This window comes from Hippichthys cyanospilos, chromosome 2, assembly GCF_059441005.1.
Source record: "Hippichthys cyanospilos isolate Australia breed blue-spotted pipefish chromosome 2, RoL_Hcya_1.0, whole genome shotgun sequence".
In the NCBI taxonomy this organism is placed as follows: domain Eukaryota; kingdom Metazoa; phylum Chordata; class Actinopteri; order Syngnathiformes; family Syngnathidae; genus Hippichthys; species Hippichthys cyanospilos.
In genome coordinates this window covers 2,562,407-2,582,935 of record NC_142370.1, presented here as the reverse complement: position 1 = coordinate 2,582,935, position 20,529 = coordinate 2,562,407, and the positions used below count along the sequence as shown (strand labels likewise).

At 41.6% G+C, this 20,529-nt stretch overlaps 1 protein-coding gene across 3 annotated transcripts; it reads right to left on the bottom strand.

Moving 5' to 3' along the window:
* Window positions 1–1,101: 1,101 nt before the first annotated feature.
* Window positions 1,102–19,170, bottom strand: actr5 (actin related protein 5). 3 transcript variants are annotated; one of them, XM_088408404.1, is made up of 9 exons: window positions 18,767–19,170; window positions 15,509–15,738; window positions 13,772–13,941; window positions 13,515–13,705; window positions 10,592–10,756; window positions 10,426–10,533; window positions 8,158–8,300; window positions 4,148–4,280; window positions 1,102–3,142 (listed from the first exon to the last, which is right to left on the bottom strand). In XM_088408404.1, the coding sequence occupies exons 1-9, from the start codon at window positions 19,142–19,144 to the stop codon at window positions 2,924–2,926; spliced, it is 1,737 nt and encodes a 578-aa protein (XP_088264530.1). In that variant the 5' UTR covers window positions 19,145–19,170; the 3' UTR covers window positions 1,102–2,923. The 3 variants fall into 3 exon arrangements, with proteins under 3 accessions (XP_088264530.1, XP_088264531.1, XP_088264533.1); XM_088408405.1 differs by having other exon boundaries at window positions 8,158–8,297; XM_088408407.1 differs by lacking the exon at window positions 4,148–4,280 and having other exon boundaries at window positions 3,001–3,142.
* Window positions 19,171–20,529: the final 1,359 nt, after the last annotated feature.

Here is a 20,529-nt window from a genome sequence, read left to right as displayed (position 1 = left end):
GATTCTGATTTACATTCTACACATTGCTAGCTGTCAAATGAGACCCATTTTGGAAAATTCGATTGGTAATTTTTTTTTTAAAAATCGTTTAAAATCACACAAAATAGCATTAGTCCATTCTCACTTTGGGTGATGGTGGAAATAACGTAGCCATAGGCACGACTCAATGTATCAAAAATAGACTTCCAAAATAGTGTTAGTTTGGGGGACGACCAGAACATACCTTCTTCGTATTTCTTGATTATCTCCTTCCTGCTCCAGCATAAAAACCATCTTCTTAGCAATCTTGGGACCCATGGCTAACCAACCAAAGTTTGAATTAAGCACTAAAATGCACAATCATTACGATATCGTAAGCACTCACACGATATGAAGTCTTTAGCAAATTGGCATCTTAGTGACACCATGACGCTGCTACGTGCCTGGTGTCGTGTTGGATCCCGAGCTTCTACCTCAAAAGGATAGGTGTTTATTCTCAAGACCACTTCACCAGTTTTCGATTACCCATCACTCAGGACATTCACTCCACTTTCATCCCACACTCATACCTCACAGAAGTGATCAGTAACTGTGCGCCGGATGTTAAACTGTCTCTTTTTAGGTCAGACCGTTCGTTTAAAGTCCGATGGACCGTTCGTTTAAGGTCCAATGGACGGTTCAGACTCGTCAGACTGAACCAGTCACGACGTTCGTTTAAGGTCCGTTGGACCGTTTCGTTTAAAGTCCGATGGACCGTTCAGACTGAACCCGTCAGACTCGTCAGGCTGACCTTTACTGTTCGTTTAAGGTCCGATGGACCGGGCAGATTGACCTTTTTGTTCTTGCAATCTCTCCGCTGGTCGAGTCACTCCGGTTCGTTGTATGGTGTTTTTGTGTTCCCCCGGTGAGCGGTGTCCGACATCTGGCCTCGTGTAAAGGAGGGCTTCCAGAATCCCAACAGATTCCAACGGTGCAACGATTGGTTCGTTGATCGTCCACCGAAGAGAAGGCGTTTTAACCATCCCGGATCAAAAGTTCAAGTTATGTCAGGGTTATCTTTAAAAGTAGACTAAGACAAGCCCTGCTGCTAAACAGCAAAATAGTAACTCAGACCAGCGAGGATTGACTTTTCTCCGCCCAGGCAAAGGGAAAAAAGCTTGGAGTACATACTCATGCGTTGCCAATAGCATTTTTCCTTGCTCAAACGTCCCTGCCTGCTTTTTATTCATTCAGCAAAGCATTGCACATTACAAGGACTTAACAAAAAGAGCTAGTCGGGCACCACCAACAGCTGGGCCAAGGTCCCAGCTCACACTTTCCTGCGTCAACAGCTTTATCTAAGGACTAGGACGAGATGAACTAGGACTGCACAGATGGATAGCAATGCACACTATTCTACACAAGAAACAAGCACATAATGAGAACAATCTAATATATGATTCCCCTCACAGATATCAAAGGAAAAGCATACCAAAAAAATAAAAAATAGAGAAGGCTAAAATATTGCATAGGTTGTCATTACATGATGACTTTCAATATGCTGTCCCTTCTAAATGCTTGCAAACGGGTGGTGGAGAAGTACAGCCTATAGGTGATATATAGCCTGTGTCAGGCTCATTTATTGCCATTCAAAATTGGAAATTCTGTCCATTTTGGACTTAGTAAAATCCCCATGTTTTTTCATGCATTTTCCCTGATTTTTGCATTATTCCTTTCAATGGCAGCTCACGAACGGAGCGCCATAGAAATTTTTTGTGTTGACACCCCACAACCACCATGGTTGCGCCAGCAGCCAACTTTTGACATTTGCAAGCCTTTCAATGACTTTGATGAGTGGCTTAGTCTGGACTCCCGTAATGCAAAAGTCTTCAAGTCATAATACTGTAATTATGACACAATTAATATTACACACACAAACAACGTAGTTACATCTACTATTGTCACATTTTTACAATTTTTATACATAAAAGGTTTGTAGGTTACCCCTCCCCCCAAAACTAGATATGCATGGATAGAACTGATGCCACTGAACATTTTGAGGGAATATATATTTACATTTGCCGATGTTATGACTCTTTCAAAATCAGCTCGAGTTGGGTGATAAGGCTAGGCATAGGCTTCACCATTACCCCACTCTGTCTCTGGGTCGGCCCCTTACAGGAAGCAATTGGAAAATGTCTGTAAGATGTTTCGTCAACTAATAGTGACAAAAGTCTCTGGGCCAGGTTAGTGGAAAAATCCCCGGACACCCAGGGGTTAATGTAGTGTTAATGCCCATGCCTTGCGATCACAGTTGTGGGAGATAGACAGGGAGACACATCACTTTATTTAAAATGTAGAAATTAATAACTATCCAGAGTGCAGTGCAAAAGGAGGAATTCCAAGAAAACATCAAAAAGTGAAACGTTTGCCTCGTGACAAATACATTATAAATTCATCCGTTCTTCCCGTGTGACCAGCCAGAACTAAAGACCGTTCCTCATTAAGTCATGATCATTTTATAATAGTCGAAATCACAGATTTTTGATTAGAGCATTCTTAAATGTCACTCTTTCTGAAAAGGTCCTGTTTTTCTGTACTACAGTACTTTATAAAAAAAAAAAAAAAACGGGGAAATTTAGAGTATACCCACTTCAAGAAACCACCACACCACTGGCGGATTTATCGGGGGGCATTCAATGTCAATATACCGGTCAGGTGTTGCGACGTGCTCATGTAAAATCTAAATAAACAAAGGGCCTAAAAGGGAAATAAATAAGCTAGAGTGGTGGAGGTTGGCCCACGCTGCATCATATTGGCGAGTACGCTTGCTTCTGTGGGCAATGCAGAGCAGTCTCGTTAATTCAATCCCCACTCGACTTCTTCCGGTGCAGGGGGTGGCTCAAGTCCTGAATCCATCGAATTAAGGAAAAGGAGGAAAATGGGCGAGCGTGGGGCATCTGCGTCAGAGCAGTTGGGAAGGTCCCACTGGCGCGGCCCGCTTGTTAATCTGGACGGAGAGCCAGACGTTGGAGGCGCCGTGCTCGCTCAGGTACTCTCCTCCCTTCTCATTGTAGTCACACCGGCTGATCCATCCCCCCGCTGTCGCTGATGGAGGGTGCTCCAGGGCCCAGTCTTTGGCCCCCAGCCAGGCAGCCAGGCTGGGCTGCGTCGCCACAGTTACCTGGGGGGTGGGACAGCACCAGACTGCTTCAAGCTTTTGAACATGACTCTCATGTAATGAGTTATCACGTCACGTCTACCATATTTGTTACAGTTTATTAATATGCCAGCTTGCCCATAAACAAGACAATAGTTTTTTGCATTGAAATTTACAGTGCTCTTTCATTTCTCATCTTTACTCGTTTCATCCACAAACATTTACATCATAGAACTAGCATCAAATTGACATAAAAACTACGGCTAACATTCCACATGTTCACATAAAAACACATACGTAACATTGACTTTGGGCTATCGCATCCGACGTTAACATTGTTAGCAGGTTAGCAAGGACATCACACAGGAAGCACTTTGCATAACCCCAAACTAAAGAAACTTAAAAAATGATCAAAAAAATAAATATGATCCCTCTTGTCGACTTGTCAATAATAAATTGACATAACCTATGTCAAATATTGTGCTGCTACTGGCTGCTCTAAAAACCACATCATGCTTCTCACTATGTATGTAATATCAACAGCGGCCAGAAGCGGCGCCAAAACCACAAAGATCAAGCATAAACGTATGAACTGTTAAACTAAATAATTTCCAAAACATTATTTCGGGTGCAGCCCACGCGGCAGGGTACCAGTTGATCCACGGACCGGTACCAGTCCGCGGACCGGTGGTTGGGGACTGCTGCTTTACATGATATATTTTGATTATGCACTCATGTAATTCTAACATGTACAGTATTTGTTACCATTTTTGATGCATTTTTATAGTTTAATTATCTTCAGTGAATGGGTTTAGGAGCATTTTGGGGGCGTTTGGAACTATTTACATGTAAAAAGCAGCTCTACTAATGAAAGATTCACGTTATCAAATGTTAATTTCATAAGTAGAGGTACCACTGTAGATAGAAGGCGGATTTTGGAAGTTTTGCTGCCGCCACTTAGTGGCCATTTACTCGCAAAGTGTCAAATTTTTATTGTGGCTTTAATGGAAAACAAGCGAGACGAGTTACCTTGAAGTGAGACTGGAACGGTCTGATGGCCAGCAGCTCCTTCTCCATCCTTTCCTTCAAGCCGGGATAGCTAACGTTTCCGCCCGTCAAAAAGACATTGCTAACCAGTGCCTGCTGCTGCTCGGGAGTGTACCTGAAAAACCACAACGTCCATATCGACCGATTCCACTGTTGGGAGTATGGCGTCACAAAAGTAATGCAATTACTGTCATGCGTATCTATTTGCTGTAACGCGGTACTGTAAGGCACTATACACAAACAAATAGTAATATTTTACTCGGTAGAACCAACAGTAATGAGTGTTACATTGCATTATAATATATAGCCCCCAAATAACGCCCCTAAACCCTTACAATTTATAATATTAATTGAAGCAGTTGATAACGTGAATGCACTTCATTTGGTTGCCTTGACATTGCGCTGGTGTATTGTTGCTATGCACAGAACTTTGTTCAAGTCGTTTTATTTGTAAAATGGTACCACTACTTACGTAATTAATTTGTTCCGGAAGTCATTTCGTAATGTGAACCTTTCATAAGTAGACCCGCATTTTACATGTGAACAGCCTAATCCGTTCCAAGCCCCCCAAAAAGATCCTAAACCCTTTCAATGAATTATATCAAATAATAAAAATGCATCAAAACAGTAACAAATAAATATTTAAATTACACTAGCGCATAATAATCAATATATACCATTTAAAGAAAAATAAAAAATGCTCATAAACCCTTTAGATGAATTGTAGAAGTTGATAATATGAAGGAGCTCACTTGTTTGCCTTGAGATGGGGCTGGTGTGCAAAAAGAGACCTTATTAGGTTGTTTTATTTGTACATTTTTATTTAACGTTTTCAGTGACCCAGGAATCATTTACATGTCCACAAGTGCAATAATATTTATTTTTGAATTATTTTGAGAGTGAAAGTTTACTTAAATTTAGTGTGGGGTCATGCAACGGGCTTCCTGTGTGATGTCATTGCTAAAGTGCTAATAACATGCTAACAACACTAACGTCAGACACGACAGCCCAATAACAACAGGAGCAATGATATTTTCTTTTTTAATTATTTTGAACATATAAGTATACTTAAGTATCCTTAATAATACTTACGCTTCTAGTGTGATGTCATTGCTAAAGTGCTAACAACGCTAACGTCAGACACAACAGACAGAAGTCCACGGGAGTAGTAATATTTATTTTGAGCATTTAAGTTTACTTAAGTTTAGTATGGGGTCATGCCAAGTGCTTCCTGTATGATGCCTTTGCTAAAGTGCTAACGGTACAGGAACAACGCCCAAAGTGGTATGTGCCATTATACACGTGGACAAAATTGTTGGTACCCCTCAGTTAAAGAAGGAAAAACCCACAATTCTCACTGAAATCACTTGAAACTTACAAAAGTAACAATAAATAAAAATGTATTGAAAATTAAATAATCAAAATCAGCCATCACTTTTGAATTGCTGATTAACATAATTGTTTAAAAAAACAAACTAATGAAACAGGCCTGGACAAAAATGATGGTACCTCTATAAAAGATTGAACACTACAGTATTTGACCAGACTGACATGATTAATTCAGGTGTGTCCTTTCCAAACTCATAATCAGTCAGTCTGCCTTTTTAAAGGGAGACAAGTAGTCACTCTGCTGTTTGGTGAAAAGGTGTGTACCACACTGAACATGGACAAAAGAAAGCGAAGTCCCAGGACATCCGAAAAAAAAATATAGACAAACATCTTAAAGGTAAAGGCTATAAGACCATCTCTAAACAGCTTTTAGTTCCTGTGACAACAGTGGCTCATATTATTCTGAAGTTCAAGACCCACGGGACAGTAGCCAACCTCTCTGGACGTGGCTGCAAGAGGAAAATTGATGACAAATTGAAGAGACGGATTGTTCGAATTGTATCCAAAGAGCCCAGAACAACCTCCAAAGAAATTAAAGGTGAACTCCAAGGCCAAGGTACATCAGTGTCAGATCGCACCATTCGTCGTCGTTTTGAGCCAAAGTGGACTTCATGGGAGACGGCCAAGGAGGACACCACTGCTGAAAAAAAATTTTTAAAAAGCGAGACTGGAATTTGCAAAAATGCATGTTGACAAGCCACAAAGCTTCTGGGAGAATGTCCTTTGGACAGATGAGACCAAACTGGAGCTTTTTGGTAAGGCACATCAACTCTATGTTCATAGACTCAAAAACCAAGCATACGAAGAAAAGAACACTGTCCCTACGGTGAAAAATGGAGGAGGCTCAGTAATGTTTTGGGGCTGCTTTGCTGCATCTGGCACAGGGTGTCTTGAATGTGTGCAAGGTAAAATGAAATCTGTAGACTATCAAGGCATTCTGGAGAGAAATGTGCTGCCTGGTGTCAGAAAGCTTAGTCTCAGTCACAGGTCATGGGTCTTCCAACAGGACAACGATCCAAAACACACAGCCAAAAACACCCAAGAATGGCTGAGAGAAAAGCGTTGGACTATTCTAAAGTGGCCATCCATGAGCCCAGATCTGAATCCCATTGAACATCTGTGGAAGGAGCTGAAACATGCCATTTGGAGAAGACACCCATCAAACCTGAGACAACTGGAGCAGTTTGCTCATGAGGAGTGGGCCACAATACCTGTTGACAGCTGCAGAACGCTCATTGACAAATACAGAAATCGCTTAATTGCAGTGATTGCCTCAAAAGGTTGTGCAACAAAATATTAAGTTATGGGTACCATCATTTTTGTCCAGGCCTGTTTCATTAGTTTGTTTTTTTAAATTATGTTAATCAGCAATTCAAAAGTGATGGCTGATTTTGATTTCTTAATTTTCAATACATTTTTATTTATTGTTACTTTTGAAAGTTTCAAGTGATTTCAGTGAGAATTGTGGGTTTTTCCTTCTTTAACTGAGGGGTACCAACCATTTTGTCCACGTGTGTATATGTTTTTAATATGTACAATGCTACCGTGGCTAATGTCTATTTTATGTGCATTAGTTTTACGTTGTAAATTGTTGTGGATGTAACAATGGAAAGTAGAAAAGTACAGTAAACAAAATAGTAAATGAAAAACTATTGTCTGATTTGTAGGGAAGCTGGCATTTTCATCAATGATGCAAATGCATGAAAAGCCTGTCAAATAGGGTTGTGATAACGTATTACATGAGAAGTCAAGCACTGGTGTCTGTCAGAGAAATCTCAGAAAAGAAGACTAGGACAAGCCTAGCTGCTTAAGAGTAAAAACAGCAAAAAGAGTAACTCAGACCAGCCAAGACTGACTTGTCTATGCCGGGCATAGGGAAAAAAGCTTGGGCAAAATGAACTTGTGGGTCTTCCAACGCTAATTTCACCTTGCCCAGCTGTCCCCCCCTGGCTTTTATTGAGCAGAAGCATAGCAGATTACAACAGACACAACAAAAGAGCCAGCCGGGCGCCACTGGCAGCTGGGCCAAGGTCCCGGCTCACACTTTCGTGCGTCAACAGCTCTATCTAAGGACAGGGTCAAGATGAACTAGGATTGCATAAATGGGTAACAATGAAATAAGCACATAATGATAACAACCTAATATATGATTCCCTTCACAGTGTCTCATATTAAATGACAACAATGCGGCCTTTTTGTATCCTGAATTTTCTCTGGTTACTAGAGATTATATTTTTCTGCTGAGGTGTTTCATAAACTGAATTTGCCATAATGGGAGGCTTTTGTAAGCAGAGCTACCACTGTACATTTTTATTTGACATTTCTAGCAATCAAGGTCGGATTTACAAGTCCAAGAGAGCAATAGTATTTATTTAAGAATCACTTTGAGAATATAAGTTGAATTAAGTTTAGTTAAAGGTCATTTTACAGGGAGAATAATGTCAAAGTAATGCAATAGCAGTGTAATGTCTTACATTTCAAATACACTAATAGTATAATGAACAAATGACTTTGGAATGACAGTAAGAAGTAATAAATAATGCATTAGTTTGGAAGTAACTTGGCCAACACGATGCAGAGGAAAGATTATCTTGTGTCGTTACCTGTCCAGTACATATTGAAGCGTCTCCGTCAAGCCCATCTGCTCTTCCCCGGTCAGCGAGGGCTGGAAGAGGATCTCTGGACAGCGCACGCGCTCCGTGCCCACAAACAGCTGGTGGTATTCCGCCATGTTGAAGGCCGGCTGCTGAAAAGGGCATTATTTGTTGTCGCTGTTGTTTTAGCGCGCAGGTGTCAAACTTCAGTCCTGGAGGGCCGATATCCTCTATGTTTTTCTGCTGATCCAAATGATTAGCTTATTAGCTAGCTCTGCAGGACCTTGGAAATAATGCTAATCATTTGAATCAACAGTATTTGAGAGAGCAGGTTCCATAACATGCAGGATACCAGCCCCTGAGGACTGGAGTTTGACACCTATGAACTAGAGCACAGGTGTGAAACTCCAGTCCTGGAGGGCCAGTATCCTGCATGCTAGCAATAGCTAATGTCAATTTCTCATTTACAAGTCCACAAGAGCAATAATATTTATTTTTGTGATTACTTTGAGCATGTAAGTTGACTTTGGTTTAGTTTGGGGTCATGCAAAGTGCTTCCTGTGTGATGTCATTGCTAAAGTGGTAACAATATGCTCACAATGCCCAAAGCGGTATGTTACATATGTGTTTTGATGTTAATATGTACAACGCTAGCCATCGCTAATGTCAACTTTTCATTTACATCCTACGTTTTTTTGGTCCCCTCGTTAAGGCATTTTTCCCACTTTAAGGCATCAACAACAATTACAAAATTCAAACCTAGCAGTCAGTGTGCATGCGTATGACTCTGAGTCGCACCCTGCACATATGTTTAGATATAACATATACAGTGGGCCCTCGTGTTACAACCTTAATCCGTTCAGCAGCTGGGCTCGCAACTCTAATTCGCCGTATGACGGGCAATCCAAATCTATGTTAATATGTGAATGCGTGCAACGCATGCAAAAGGTAAAAACATCACGACTTTATACATATATTAAAAATTAGTACAGTTAAATTAAATAACATAAATATACAAAGGAAAAATGACTTTTACCTTTGGGCGACGTGACTTGAGCTGGTGGTGGGTGGAGGCCAAAACAATGACTTTTTTTTTTTAACAGAGATTTTTTTTTAAATGAGAACTTATTTTTAAACGAGAACTTTTTTTTTTTAAACGAGAACATATAATCTGCGATTTCCTTCTCTTTAATCCATAATAGAAGAAGCCTCTCCATTTTGTTGTTGACCGAGGTACGTCCCCTGGCAAGGAAAGTCATGCCCTCAGAACACTTGCTTGCTTTAAAGACTTCCCTGTTCTTGAGAATTGTACTGATTAAAGAGCGGTTACGGCCATACTCACTAGCAAGGTTAACTATGCGTGCGCCTCCTTTGTATTTCTTTATTATCTCCTGCTTGGTTTCTATTGTCATCATCCTCTTACTTCTTCCTTTACCGCCACTTGTAATTTAAGAAGCCATGTCTACCAGATAAAAGTTTGCAAAGTCTTCACAACACACCGACCAGCTCATGCCATCTAGCAAGATGAGAGAGTTCGGCCAATAGCATATTGGCATTTCTGTGATTGACGTGACGCCGGCCAATAGCATATCGGCATCTCTGTGACTGCCTTTATCGACCAATAGCATTTCGGCATTTCCGTGACATGAGAGAAAAGTTATTTTTGTTGATGCAGCAAAGCGAAAAAAATAGTGCAGACACACTGACCACACTGTTGTATGGTTCGTAAGACGAAAGGTTTTTGCGTAAGAGGGGGACAAAAAAACGCCGCGGTCCACGTCGTAAGATGAAAAGTACGGAACACAGGGGGTTCGTAAATCGGGGGCTCACTGTATAGTGATGTTAAAGGGAGAAGTAAGAAGATGATTGCTCTGGAAATGAAGCTGGAGATAATCAAGTAATACGATGAAGTCTAGGCTATGCTCGCAAGGGAATATGGCTGTAACTCGCTCAAGTCACACCAAAGGTAAATAAAATTTCATTTTTCCTTGATGAATTTTGTATTTATGATATTTATGATATTTATTATATATATTTATTATATGTACGTATATTATATGTATACTATACTAATTGTCACTAATTAACTGTTACTAATTATATAAAATTTTAACGTTTATACCAAGGGTTTTGCAGACATTAGCTAATTAGCATAGTGTTGAATTGCCCGCCATGCGACGATTCCGCTTTACGATCCCAACTCCAGAACAAATTAATTTTGAATGGCGGTGGTCCACTGTAATAGCCTTTTTGTTTGTTTAAATTTCCCCAGCCTACCTGAGACACGTCCCCATGAGGTTTTTCTTGCAGTGCATCCTCAGAGAAGTCGGAATACATTGCGAGCGCGCCGTCGCCCTCCTCCGCGTGCCCCTCTGAGTCGGACAGCTGGAGCACAAAGAGGGCCAGGCAGGTGGGTGCAGGGGAAGCTACGCTTAGGTCTCACCTCTGCCTTTTCCTCAGTGCTGCGGGAGGCTTTATGCCGACCCCGCTCCACGGCCAGCCGCAGCTTGTCCACGTACGAGCGCAGCTCCTCAGCCGAGTCCATGTTGAGCTCAGCCAGGCTTTTGCGGAACAGATCCGATGAGCCGTCCTCAGTTCCTAGCAGTTCCTATACAGACGAACAAAAAACAAAGTCTTACGTCACGTAGCTGGAGTCACAGATTTTTTAAATACACACACACACACACACTTTATATATATATATATATATATATATATATATATATATATAAACACACACGTATGTACAGTGACCCTTGTTATTGCAAACTCCTGGATGTCTTCCTCCTCAGAGTCTCTCCACAGAAAGCGATGAAGGTGCATCTCCTGGTGCTCAAGCCATACTGAGTTGTACATTTTTTTGATGTCCCCTAGTGCAGCAAAGACACCTTGTCAGAACCGAATGAGGACAGCACGGATGTCGTTGAGGACGTCCGGACCTTTAAGGAGTAGATCGTTCAGGCTCTGGCCCTTGAATTTCTGACTACTATTCCAAACGAGGCGGACTGGTGTAGTCAAGGAGTGGGGGTTTGGAGCAATTAAGTGGCTGATGTACCACACAGATCCATTCTCCACATCTTCTTTGGACAATCTGACAGCAGCATTTTGATCTACCATCTCATGGACTTGCGCCGTATAGGCTGCCCTCCATTTTGGCTCCTTTGCCAACTGCTTCTCTGTCCTCAGTAATGTTGCTTCGACAGCTTTCCTGTTGTTGGTCAATGTTACTGGATCCTCCACCCAGGGATACTTTACATGCCAATGTGGATTCTCACTGTGCTGGTCTCCCCTGACGTAGGTCAACCCGCTCTTTATTTGCTCCAGCTCCCGCTCTTCAGCAACAACACATTTTCTGCCAAAATGGAAAGTAAAATCAATAAAAAGAAAAAAAAAATTTGGCTAGCAACAAAAAGCAGAGACACTTGATTTGGCAATTTCCACATCTGCATCCGCCACACCTGGGCTCGCACGCAGCCCTTATGCTATCCCACTTCCACCAGTCCATAAAGTCTTGACTGGCAGCAGACGTCGTGGCTTGGCTGAATTGAGGTGGCTGATCTGGGCCATTTCTGACGATCTCCTTGTAACCTGCAGCTGCTGTGCGCATGGAGCGTGCAAAGTGGGTTGTAGAACCATGGGCAGTGACCTTAACATCTTCTATCTTCTAGGAGATCTGGGTGAGAGCCCCCAATGTTTTCCCTAGAGGGCCATCCCACAGAACAAGGTCACCAACTGAGCACACCTTCTGAGGGACGAGTTGGCCTTCCTTGTGGCTGATGAGAAGCTTGATTTTGGTGGGACGGACCAGTTCATTAACGGGGACGTCAGGGAATAGTTTTTTCAGAGTCTCAGGTGGCACAAGACGATTGACCTCGGCAATGCTGTCCAGCCCATGGCAAACAAGCTGGTGGGATCTCAGGGTTCCTCTTGGAGTTGAAACCCAGATCTTCAGCAGGTACCGCTTGGTCTCAACAGTCACTTGCATCCCGCCGACTCCATGGACTACAAGAATCACATCCTCACTCCTCAAGTTCAGCTCACCAGCAGCCTCATGAGTTATATAGTTTGTGTCAGAAGCCAAGTCTATCAGAGTCCCAATCTTCTGGCCAGCATTTGCAGTGACTTCCAGGATCATCATAATGACAGGGAACTCTTCAAGGCCTTTCTCTGCCAGCAGACTCCTCTTTGGCACAGCCGAACTGAGGGTCTTTGCGACAGAGTTGCAGAACACATCCCAGCACCGTTGAGCAAGGTCGGGGGGCAGGCTCGTCAGGAAATCCTCCTGCCTCTCTGTGTACTTCTTTGATTAACCTCTTGCTGGACTGGGCACTGGTCTCCTTGACCCATCTCCCTTGCTTACCGCCTTGGGGCAGAGGTAGTAGTCATGACCCAGGCCTCGAGCATCTTTACACCCCTCGAGTTTGCACAAGAAAGTGGTCTTGCACTCTGAGGCATTGTCGTGGACCTCCAGACACCTCCCACAAGCACCGATTTTCTTAACTGCTTCCCTAGTCTCTACTACTTTGAGAGCTTTGAACTTCTTGCAATAATATAGTTTCTTTCTGTAGCCCCTCTCCCCGCAGACTACACAGGATGCTTGGGATCTTAAGGAGTTAATGGCCCTTGTCCGAGCATGCCTTTGTGGGACCCTTGCCTCTCTTTTGCTGGGGTCATCATCCCTAAGCTGGTCCAGTTGCTCATATATCTTCTCTTGATTTTTAAGGAACTTAAGAGCATGTTGAACAGAATACACGTTGTACTATTAATTGATACACATAATAGTTGAATGATTGATTTTTTTTTTTTTAAGTTTTTTTTTTTTTTGCGAATAAAGGGCCCATATTTCAGTTAAAATCGGATGAGTTCAATCAGAAAGAAGTCATTGATATAGTTTTTGGTGAGCAAAACAAGTGTTGCTCACAAAAGTTTTGTTTCAACTTTATTTACATATTTATTTTAATTTAGCATGGTGAATGTTTGTTATTGGCAAAAGTGAAAATACATCCCTGGCATTGAATGACTTCATGTAGTTTCAAAGACGCAATAATTTTGAAATTTGTCAAAATGCATTTTGTGTCTGAAATTGTTTGCGAATGAGGCGATAAAGCGAGCAAAGCTTAAGTGGCATTTTGTTTGATAATGCTGTGATGATTGGAAATGGACCTGGTTTGTAAAAAGAAGGTATGTAATTTGTATTTTCTAGATTTCTGTACAGCTGAAAAGCAACAAATATACTGAATCTATATATGTACTTTCAAAAAGAGGTCCCTGACTCCAAAAAGTTGTGGCTAGTGGATACATTAGATTTGCTAAAGCGTTGCGACATTTGAGAAATGAGTGAAAAGCTAAAGGGTGGGCCTGCGTACCTGTACGGCCATCAGCCTGTCCAGCCTCTCGCGGTCCTGATGGAGTTTGTGACCATGCCGTCGAGCGTTGATGTCCTGAAGCCGCCTGAGCTGCTGCGCCCGCCTCTCCTCTGCCCACTTGCCCGGGAAGGGAAGTTGCATTCGGTGAACTTCGCACTCGTAAAACTGCGGGCAGCGCCATTTCTCTAACTCTGCCGAGAAAGGCAAGTGTAAGCCAGTGAGGAAGGTCGGGGTGGAAGCCCAAAGCCTTTCCGCACCTTCTTGATAATCAGTGGCGACGTAGCTGTGCTCGTGTAGCAGCTCCTCCATGCGGCCCAGCGTGACGGCGCTCATGTGGGCCGGATATTTGAGTTGAAGGAGCCTCTGCAGGTAGGCTGCCGCTTGGGCTCCCGCCACATTCACGCGCTTGCAGTTGGCCGCATCCAATCTACACGGCACAGGCGAGGACTTTGACAAATGATGGGAATGCTCAAAAAAAAAAAAAAAAAAAAAACGAATTTAAAGTGTCTGAGTTGCAATTTTTATCTGTCAATGTAATCGTCGACCCTCATAGGTCAGCTTGCCACGCCCTTTTTTTTCTTCTTGAAATATAATTCAATTGACTTATGATTATCTTCTATATTGCTGCTTTTCTATAACTGCAATCAGCTTGTAGTCAGTCACATACGTCACTGTACAGCACCACCACGCAGTGAACAAACATGTTCAGTGGAGCCGAGGCTATTATACACCATCATGTTCATTATCCCATATTTGAGAAATACAAAGGACAAGTGTGCAGTTAATAATCATGTCCACTGGATGGGAATATCATGCTCAATATCCGTTCTCATTTGTATCTGCCTGCCCTACCACTATAGAAGATGATTTCATTAGGTCTAAATTTCATCTGTCACATACACTACAAGTAAAACAAAGTATTGTGAAGGATACATTTACTAATATATATATATATATATATATATATATATATATATATATATATATATATATATATATATATATATATATATATATATATATCTTTAATTCAGAATGAAAAGACTTCTTGCGTTTCCTAGCCAAGACCCAATCAGAGAAAGAATGCAAATTTGTTCTGTGTTCCCAGAATGCTCTTACCAGTAAGGAAACTGAAACCAGGACTAAGAAAGGGAGCAACTACAAATAAATCTGTGGTAAAGTTAGCTGTGTCAAAGCTGTGAATAGTTAAGTAGTTAAATGAAACCACTCAGCAAAATTGAACGCTAAGAGATCATTTACCAAAAATCATGCTGTACACCATCTTGATGACCAAAAGTTAACATCCCATGAGATTGAATGCCACGAAATTCATTTCCTTTTTCACTTTATTTGAAGCATTGAGACTGAAGTGCAATATAGGGTAACTAGGCTTGTATAATAAGCTCATAACTTTGTACGTTCTTGTTCGTCAGATTTACAAGTGTTTTTTAGTTATTTGCATAATCACACCTACAGTTTAATCGCCGTCCCTTCCATGTCATGTGACTGTTGTTCGAGTACGCGTAAATTCGGTGTCGTCCAATTGAGAGTATGTTCGCCATGTGGTTGTTTGCACGTTAAGTCATTCATGTCCCTAAATTCGATTTAAGTGCGGAGTTCATGACCAAAAAGTAAGTCTTTCATGGGCAGCATTTACTTCTTCAGCTGCTGAACTGTAGTTGCTGTGCTAAGATACAATAGTGCAGCATTGACAGCACTGTACTGTATTCATCAAAGTATCAGCCACTTGATTGCGACACTGAAACTTTTTTTTCTGTCAGAAATGTATTGCCGCAAAGCAAGAGAGACGCAAAGTACAAAAAAAAAGTAAAGAGTAATGTGCTTTCGGATAAATTATTGCTACATCCCAGAAAAGTAAAAGTTCTCAGTGGTGTTCCCCTGTCCGGATACACTGTAAAGTGCGCAACAAGCTCAACCCCGCCCCCTCGCTCGATATTTAAACAAGCTAAATGAAAGAGAGAGCGGAGCCACACCTGCCATCCACAACAGGCAGAACATGCGAGCAGTGGTACCCGGAGGACAAAACCAGTCCAGTGTGCGCTGGCTGCAGGTTGCTGGCGCCATGGAAACTGTACAAGGCGTCCACTCCGTAGGAGACGTGAGGGACGCCGTAGCACTCGAACAGCAACTCTGACATCATCTGCCGGCAGTGCAGGGGGTTGCAGGGTGCCTCTGTCAGCACTAGCGGATGCTCCACACGTCCCTAAAACAAATGAAATAAATACTAAATTTCCATACCATGACACAGCATCAGACAGAAATCTGCAGCCGTTAAAAAACACAAGAACGTAGTAATGGGGAAATGGAGCCTCATGAAGCACTGGCGATATTTTTTGACTCCTCTAGATGGTAATGTTGATTTACAGAAAAAGGCTAATGTAACGGAAACTATTAACATTGCCATAGCACATTCAAACCAAAGGTGCCATCTTGTGTGCTGTTTATACATTGTTTGTTCTTAACCTGGCACATACCGCTACTTTTTACTACATTTGTATGGACAGCAAGGTAATAATTGATCGCACGAAGAAAACTAACCCTACACTGCACAGATGACAGTAAACACTTTGCATTGAAGTGAATAGAAAAAATAACACAAATGTTTCGTGAAATTTGATTTTCTCCATCACTTGGAAAAAGATATGAAATTGAATCCACTCATAGCTGGAGAGGGCTGGGCTATATGGCAAAAAAAAAAAAAGATTTTTTTTCAATCTTTCTGCCCAATTGAGATTTTAATCCGAGAAATAATCCCACCAATGCTTGTGCATTTGTGCGATAAATAACTACAGTGGGCCCCCAGTTAACAAACGAACCCTCTGTTTTACGTATTTTTCATCTTACGACGTGGACCGCAGCGTTTTTTTGTCTCCCTATTACGCAAAAACCTTTCGTCTTACGAACCATCCAACATGCCGGTCAGTGTGTCCGCGTTGCTGCATCGACAAAAATAACTTTTCTCGCATGTCATGGAAATGCCGATTTGGTTTAAAAAAGTTCCCATTTAAACAAAAAAAAATAATCATTGTTTAAAAAAGATCTCATTTGAAAAAAGTTCTCGTTTAAGAAAAAAAAAATCTGCGGGTTCGTCTCTGCTCCACTCCGCCTCCACCCACCACCAGCTCAAGTCACGTCACCCCAAAGATAAAAGTCATTTTTCCTTTGTATATTTATGTTATTTACTTTAACTGTACAGTAGATTATCTTACTAATTTTTAATATGTGTATAAAGTCGGGATGTTTTAACCTAAGGATTTTGCACGCGTTGCACGCATTCACTAATTAAAATAGGTTTGAATTGCCCGTCATACGGCAAATTCGAGTTACGAGCCTAGCCGCTGAACGGATTAAGGTTGTAACACGGGGGCCCACTGTACTTGTACCTTGTGCATACAGGAAGCTTATTTTGTAAAAATATTATATTAAAACATAGTAAAGGTCAAAAAAGAGAACACATTACAGCTTGTGTCCGTTTGATCACATTAAACACTAATTTGTAATCATACGGAACAGTATTTTCATTTTTCAACCACTGCAAAGATAAGAACTGTGAGTATGTATGAAAAATGCATGTATAATGTTGAGTTGATCTTATTGCACTCTGTTTTGAGTTGTGCTGCATGAGTTGAATGAGGTTCATTTTTCCATATTATCAGATTTGCATCATTCATTGCCGTAAAACAATTCATTGCTGCATGCGGAAACTTCACGTTAGTAGCATTTTTGTTTACCACCCTTTTACGGCAGCTCATTTAAAGCATGGGAAGCAGACATGGAGAGTCGCAATGCACTTGTTGTAATGACTAATATTGGGACCAAAAAGGAACAAACACTACATAAACACTGAATGAAATAGAGTCCTTTCTATCTGGTGATCCTTCATTTGACAAAGTATTTACGCAAGCAGTTCCCGAGATGGAGCTGCAAACTCAGCATATGCTACATATACGTTCACATATGTATGTATAAATGTACATGCACATTTACAGTAAAAAAATACAGTATGTGTGTGTGTGTTGGGGCGGGGTCCACGAGAAACTAAAGTACTGTACTTCATTAGACTTTACAGTTGTCTCCACGTTTTAAAGGTTGCTTCTCTCTCTCTCACACATAAACACTAACAAACACACACACTTGTAAAAGTGTATGTATGTAGCTACATGTGTGATACATGTGTGTATATACTGCATACATACGTTGTACATACATACGAACAGTTCCTATCTTTGCAATGATAAATGAATGAACATGTTGTTCCGTGTGATTACTAATGCGTGTTAAATGCGATCGAACGGGAAAAAAATCATTAATTCATTTATATGTATGCATTGTTGTAAAGGTCATCATTGAGTTCAGTGGTAGGTATGAATTCAAATTGAAAAGGAGCAGCTTTGTTTCGAGTGTCTATTGATGAACAGACCGGCTAAACCGTTAAACAATTTCCACGTTGCCTGTGACGAATCTGCAGTCAGGTAACAGAAAATAATTCAAAAACAGACCCACATCTGGGAATCGGTAGCCAGTTAATCTGAGAGCCGGTTGAAATGTAACACCACAGAGCACTGAGTCCAAGTGATGTCATTCATGGTCAAACAGCATGTGGAAAATGTGTTTGATTAATTGTACTTAAATAATTTCCTTATCAAATTATAGACAAAATATGCAGTTTTCACTGCAAGATAAGTGTACTATTGTAAGCGCCGATTGTATGGTAGCGTCCCAGGGTGATGGACTTGGTAAATGGACTTTCACTTATAGACAGCTTTTCTACCTTGGGTACTTGGGCAAAGCGCTTTACATTAACTCAGGGGAGTCCAAATTCGGTCCTAGGGGGCCGCTGTCCTGCATGTTTTCCAGGTTTCTTTTCCTGACACACCTCATTCAAATGATCAGGATCTTTGTCAGCTTTCTGCCAAGCTTGCTGATAAGCTGATCATTTGAATCAGGTGTGTCAGGAAAAGAAACCTGGAAAACATGTTGTACGGCGGCCTTCGAGGACCGACACCCCTGCATTAACAAGTCATTTACCTACTGATGACGCAGCATCAGGAGCAATTGGGGGCTCAGTGTCTTGTTCAAGGACATTCAACATGGTCTTGGTGGTCGGGGGACATTATGATGTGAAAAGGAAACGGCGAGAGTAAATTCAAACTAAATCATTTTTCATCGTGACCACGGAAGGGAAGTGATTTGGTAATTGTTGAACTAGGAAGGAGGACATGCTCCCTCACCTCCGAGGCGACCCCCAGGCGCGCGAAGACGTGGTCGAAAAGGAGTTCTTGGATCTCCAAGTTGACCACCACGTTGCGGTCGAACTGGGTCTTGAGCAGCCAGCGCAGTGGCTCCAGGTTGGGGATGTCGTTGCCGATCTGGGTCTCGCTGCGGGCTGCCCCCCTGCTCCGCGCTGCTACCGAGCGGAAGCGCAGCCGTGGCGCGTCCGGCTCTGGTGTGGCCCAGTCGGCCCTGGTCTGGAAGGAGCCGTTGTCGATCACGATCGCCGTCGGCGTCTCAAACGAGACCGGAGGAGGCTCGACGATCGGATCGGGGGAACTTTTACAGTCCCGAAATGAGAAAAGTTGGCGCGTCACGTGATGGTGCCGTGCTGCCATTTTAAAAGTGTCGCGGGAAAACACAGTCGACTGGAAGTACTTGACCGTCTTGTAAGTTCCGGCATCTCGGGACAATGACAAGTTCAGAGAGATTTGAGCAATTGGTAAAAAAATGCTAAACTTGTTCGGGTCGACGTATTTGTGTGAGAAGACATGAACTTAAACAAGAGCCGTGTGAGGACACGGCTATCGGTCTCTCACAAGACATCTTGCGCATCCATACTACTGCCATAGAGTCACACCTGGCCCTTGTCCTGCACTCCAGATTTCAGTTTCACCCTTCACACTCATGCGGACAAGTCATTTTTCATTTACAATATGCCTGAAAACTTTTTTTTTAAGTTTTCACTCCAGAATAATAACCATTTAAAAACCCAATCAACATTTATAGTTACTAATGTCATATTTTAAATGAGCCCTGCACTTGTTGATTTGACTATTACTTGTTCATTTCTCTGTTACTGTGTTTAAAATTTTTATAAATATGAAACTGCCATGGTGAGACATTTTTTTTATGTTTCAAATGTAATTTGCACCAAAGAGTACAATTACTTCTGTGAAATTGTTACAAAAAAGTTAGTGTTAAAAAAGTGAAGTGAATATTCAATTTCAATATTTAATCTCAATTCAATTTTGATATGCACGTTTCAAATTAACCAAAACACATGCTTAAGATATCTGAAATTAAAATAAAAAAGCAAATGTGAAACACAGAACGGCTCACTGAAATGTATTTAAATGAATTGCTGTTATATGTAAAGAACGCCCGCCAAGGTTGGCCCCCCTACATTTTTAACACACCAAATCTGGCCCCCTTTGCAAAAAGTTTGGACACCCTGCATTAAATACACCAGGCAACGAAATTTTGACTTATGTACGTTTTACAGACGATTTTTTTCCTATTCTTTTTTCGCCTGCATGTTCTTTAGTTAAGTATTCATTTTCCAGATTACTTGCTACACTTTTACTCATGTAATTTGATGACAGACACTATATACAGTATGCTTTCACTCCTTTCAATCCACGCATGTGTCTAAAATCCGGCCTGGAGCCTAAATGCAGCCCGGGCTTCCATTATCCGGCCCACAGCCCGTCATACAACCCAATCATTTCTGGCCCGCAGCCCCATTTGGCTTCATGGGTGAAACAGAAATCAGACATAACGTCATATATACACAACAGCATCCGTTGAACAAAGCTCCCATATTAATTCCACTATTTATATTGTCATAGGAATTAACCATGTTTAGTTTTATCTGCTATTTTTTTTTTCTCGTTACCTGAGCCCTAAGTAACTGTGATGTCGACAACAAGTGCAAATATCACACTCTTCAGAGCGTTATTCGCTGTTGTCAAAGCTTCTAAACCCGAACCCATGTTGGAAG

Coding starts and splice junctions, on each gene's coding strand:
- actr5 (XM_088408404.1), bottom strand. CDS start 19,144: ATGGCAGCACGGCACCATCACGTGACGCGCCAACTTTTCTCATTTCGG. Junction 10,757..13,514: donor ACAGGCTGATGGCCGTACAG/GTACGCAGGCCC, acceptor TCGTCTGTATAG/GAACTGCTAGGAACTGAGGA. Junction 3,143..4,147: donor CGTTCCAGTCTCACTTCAAG/GTAACTCGTCTC, acceptor CCCACCCCCCAG/GTAACTGTGGCGACGCAGCC.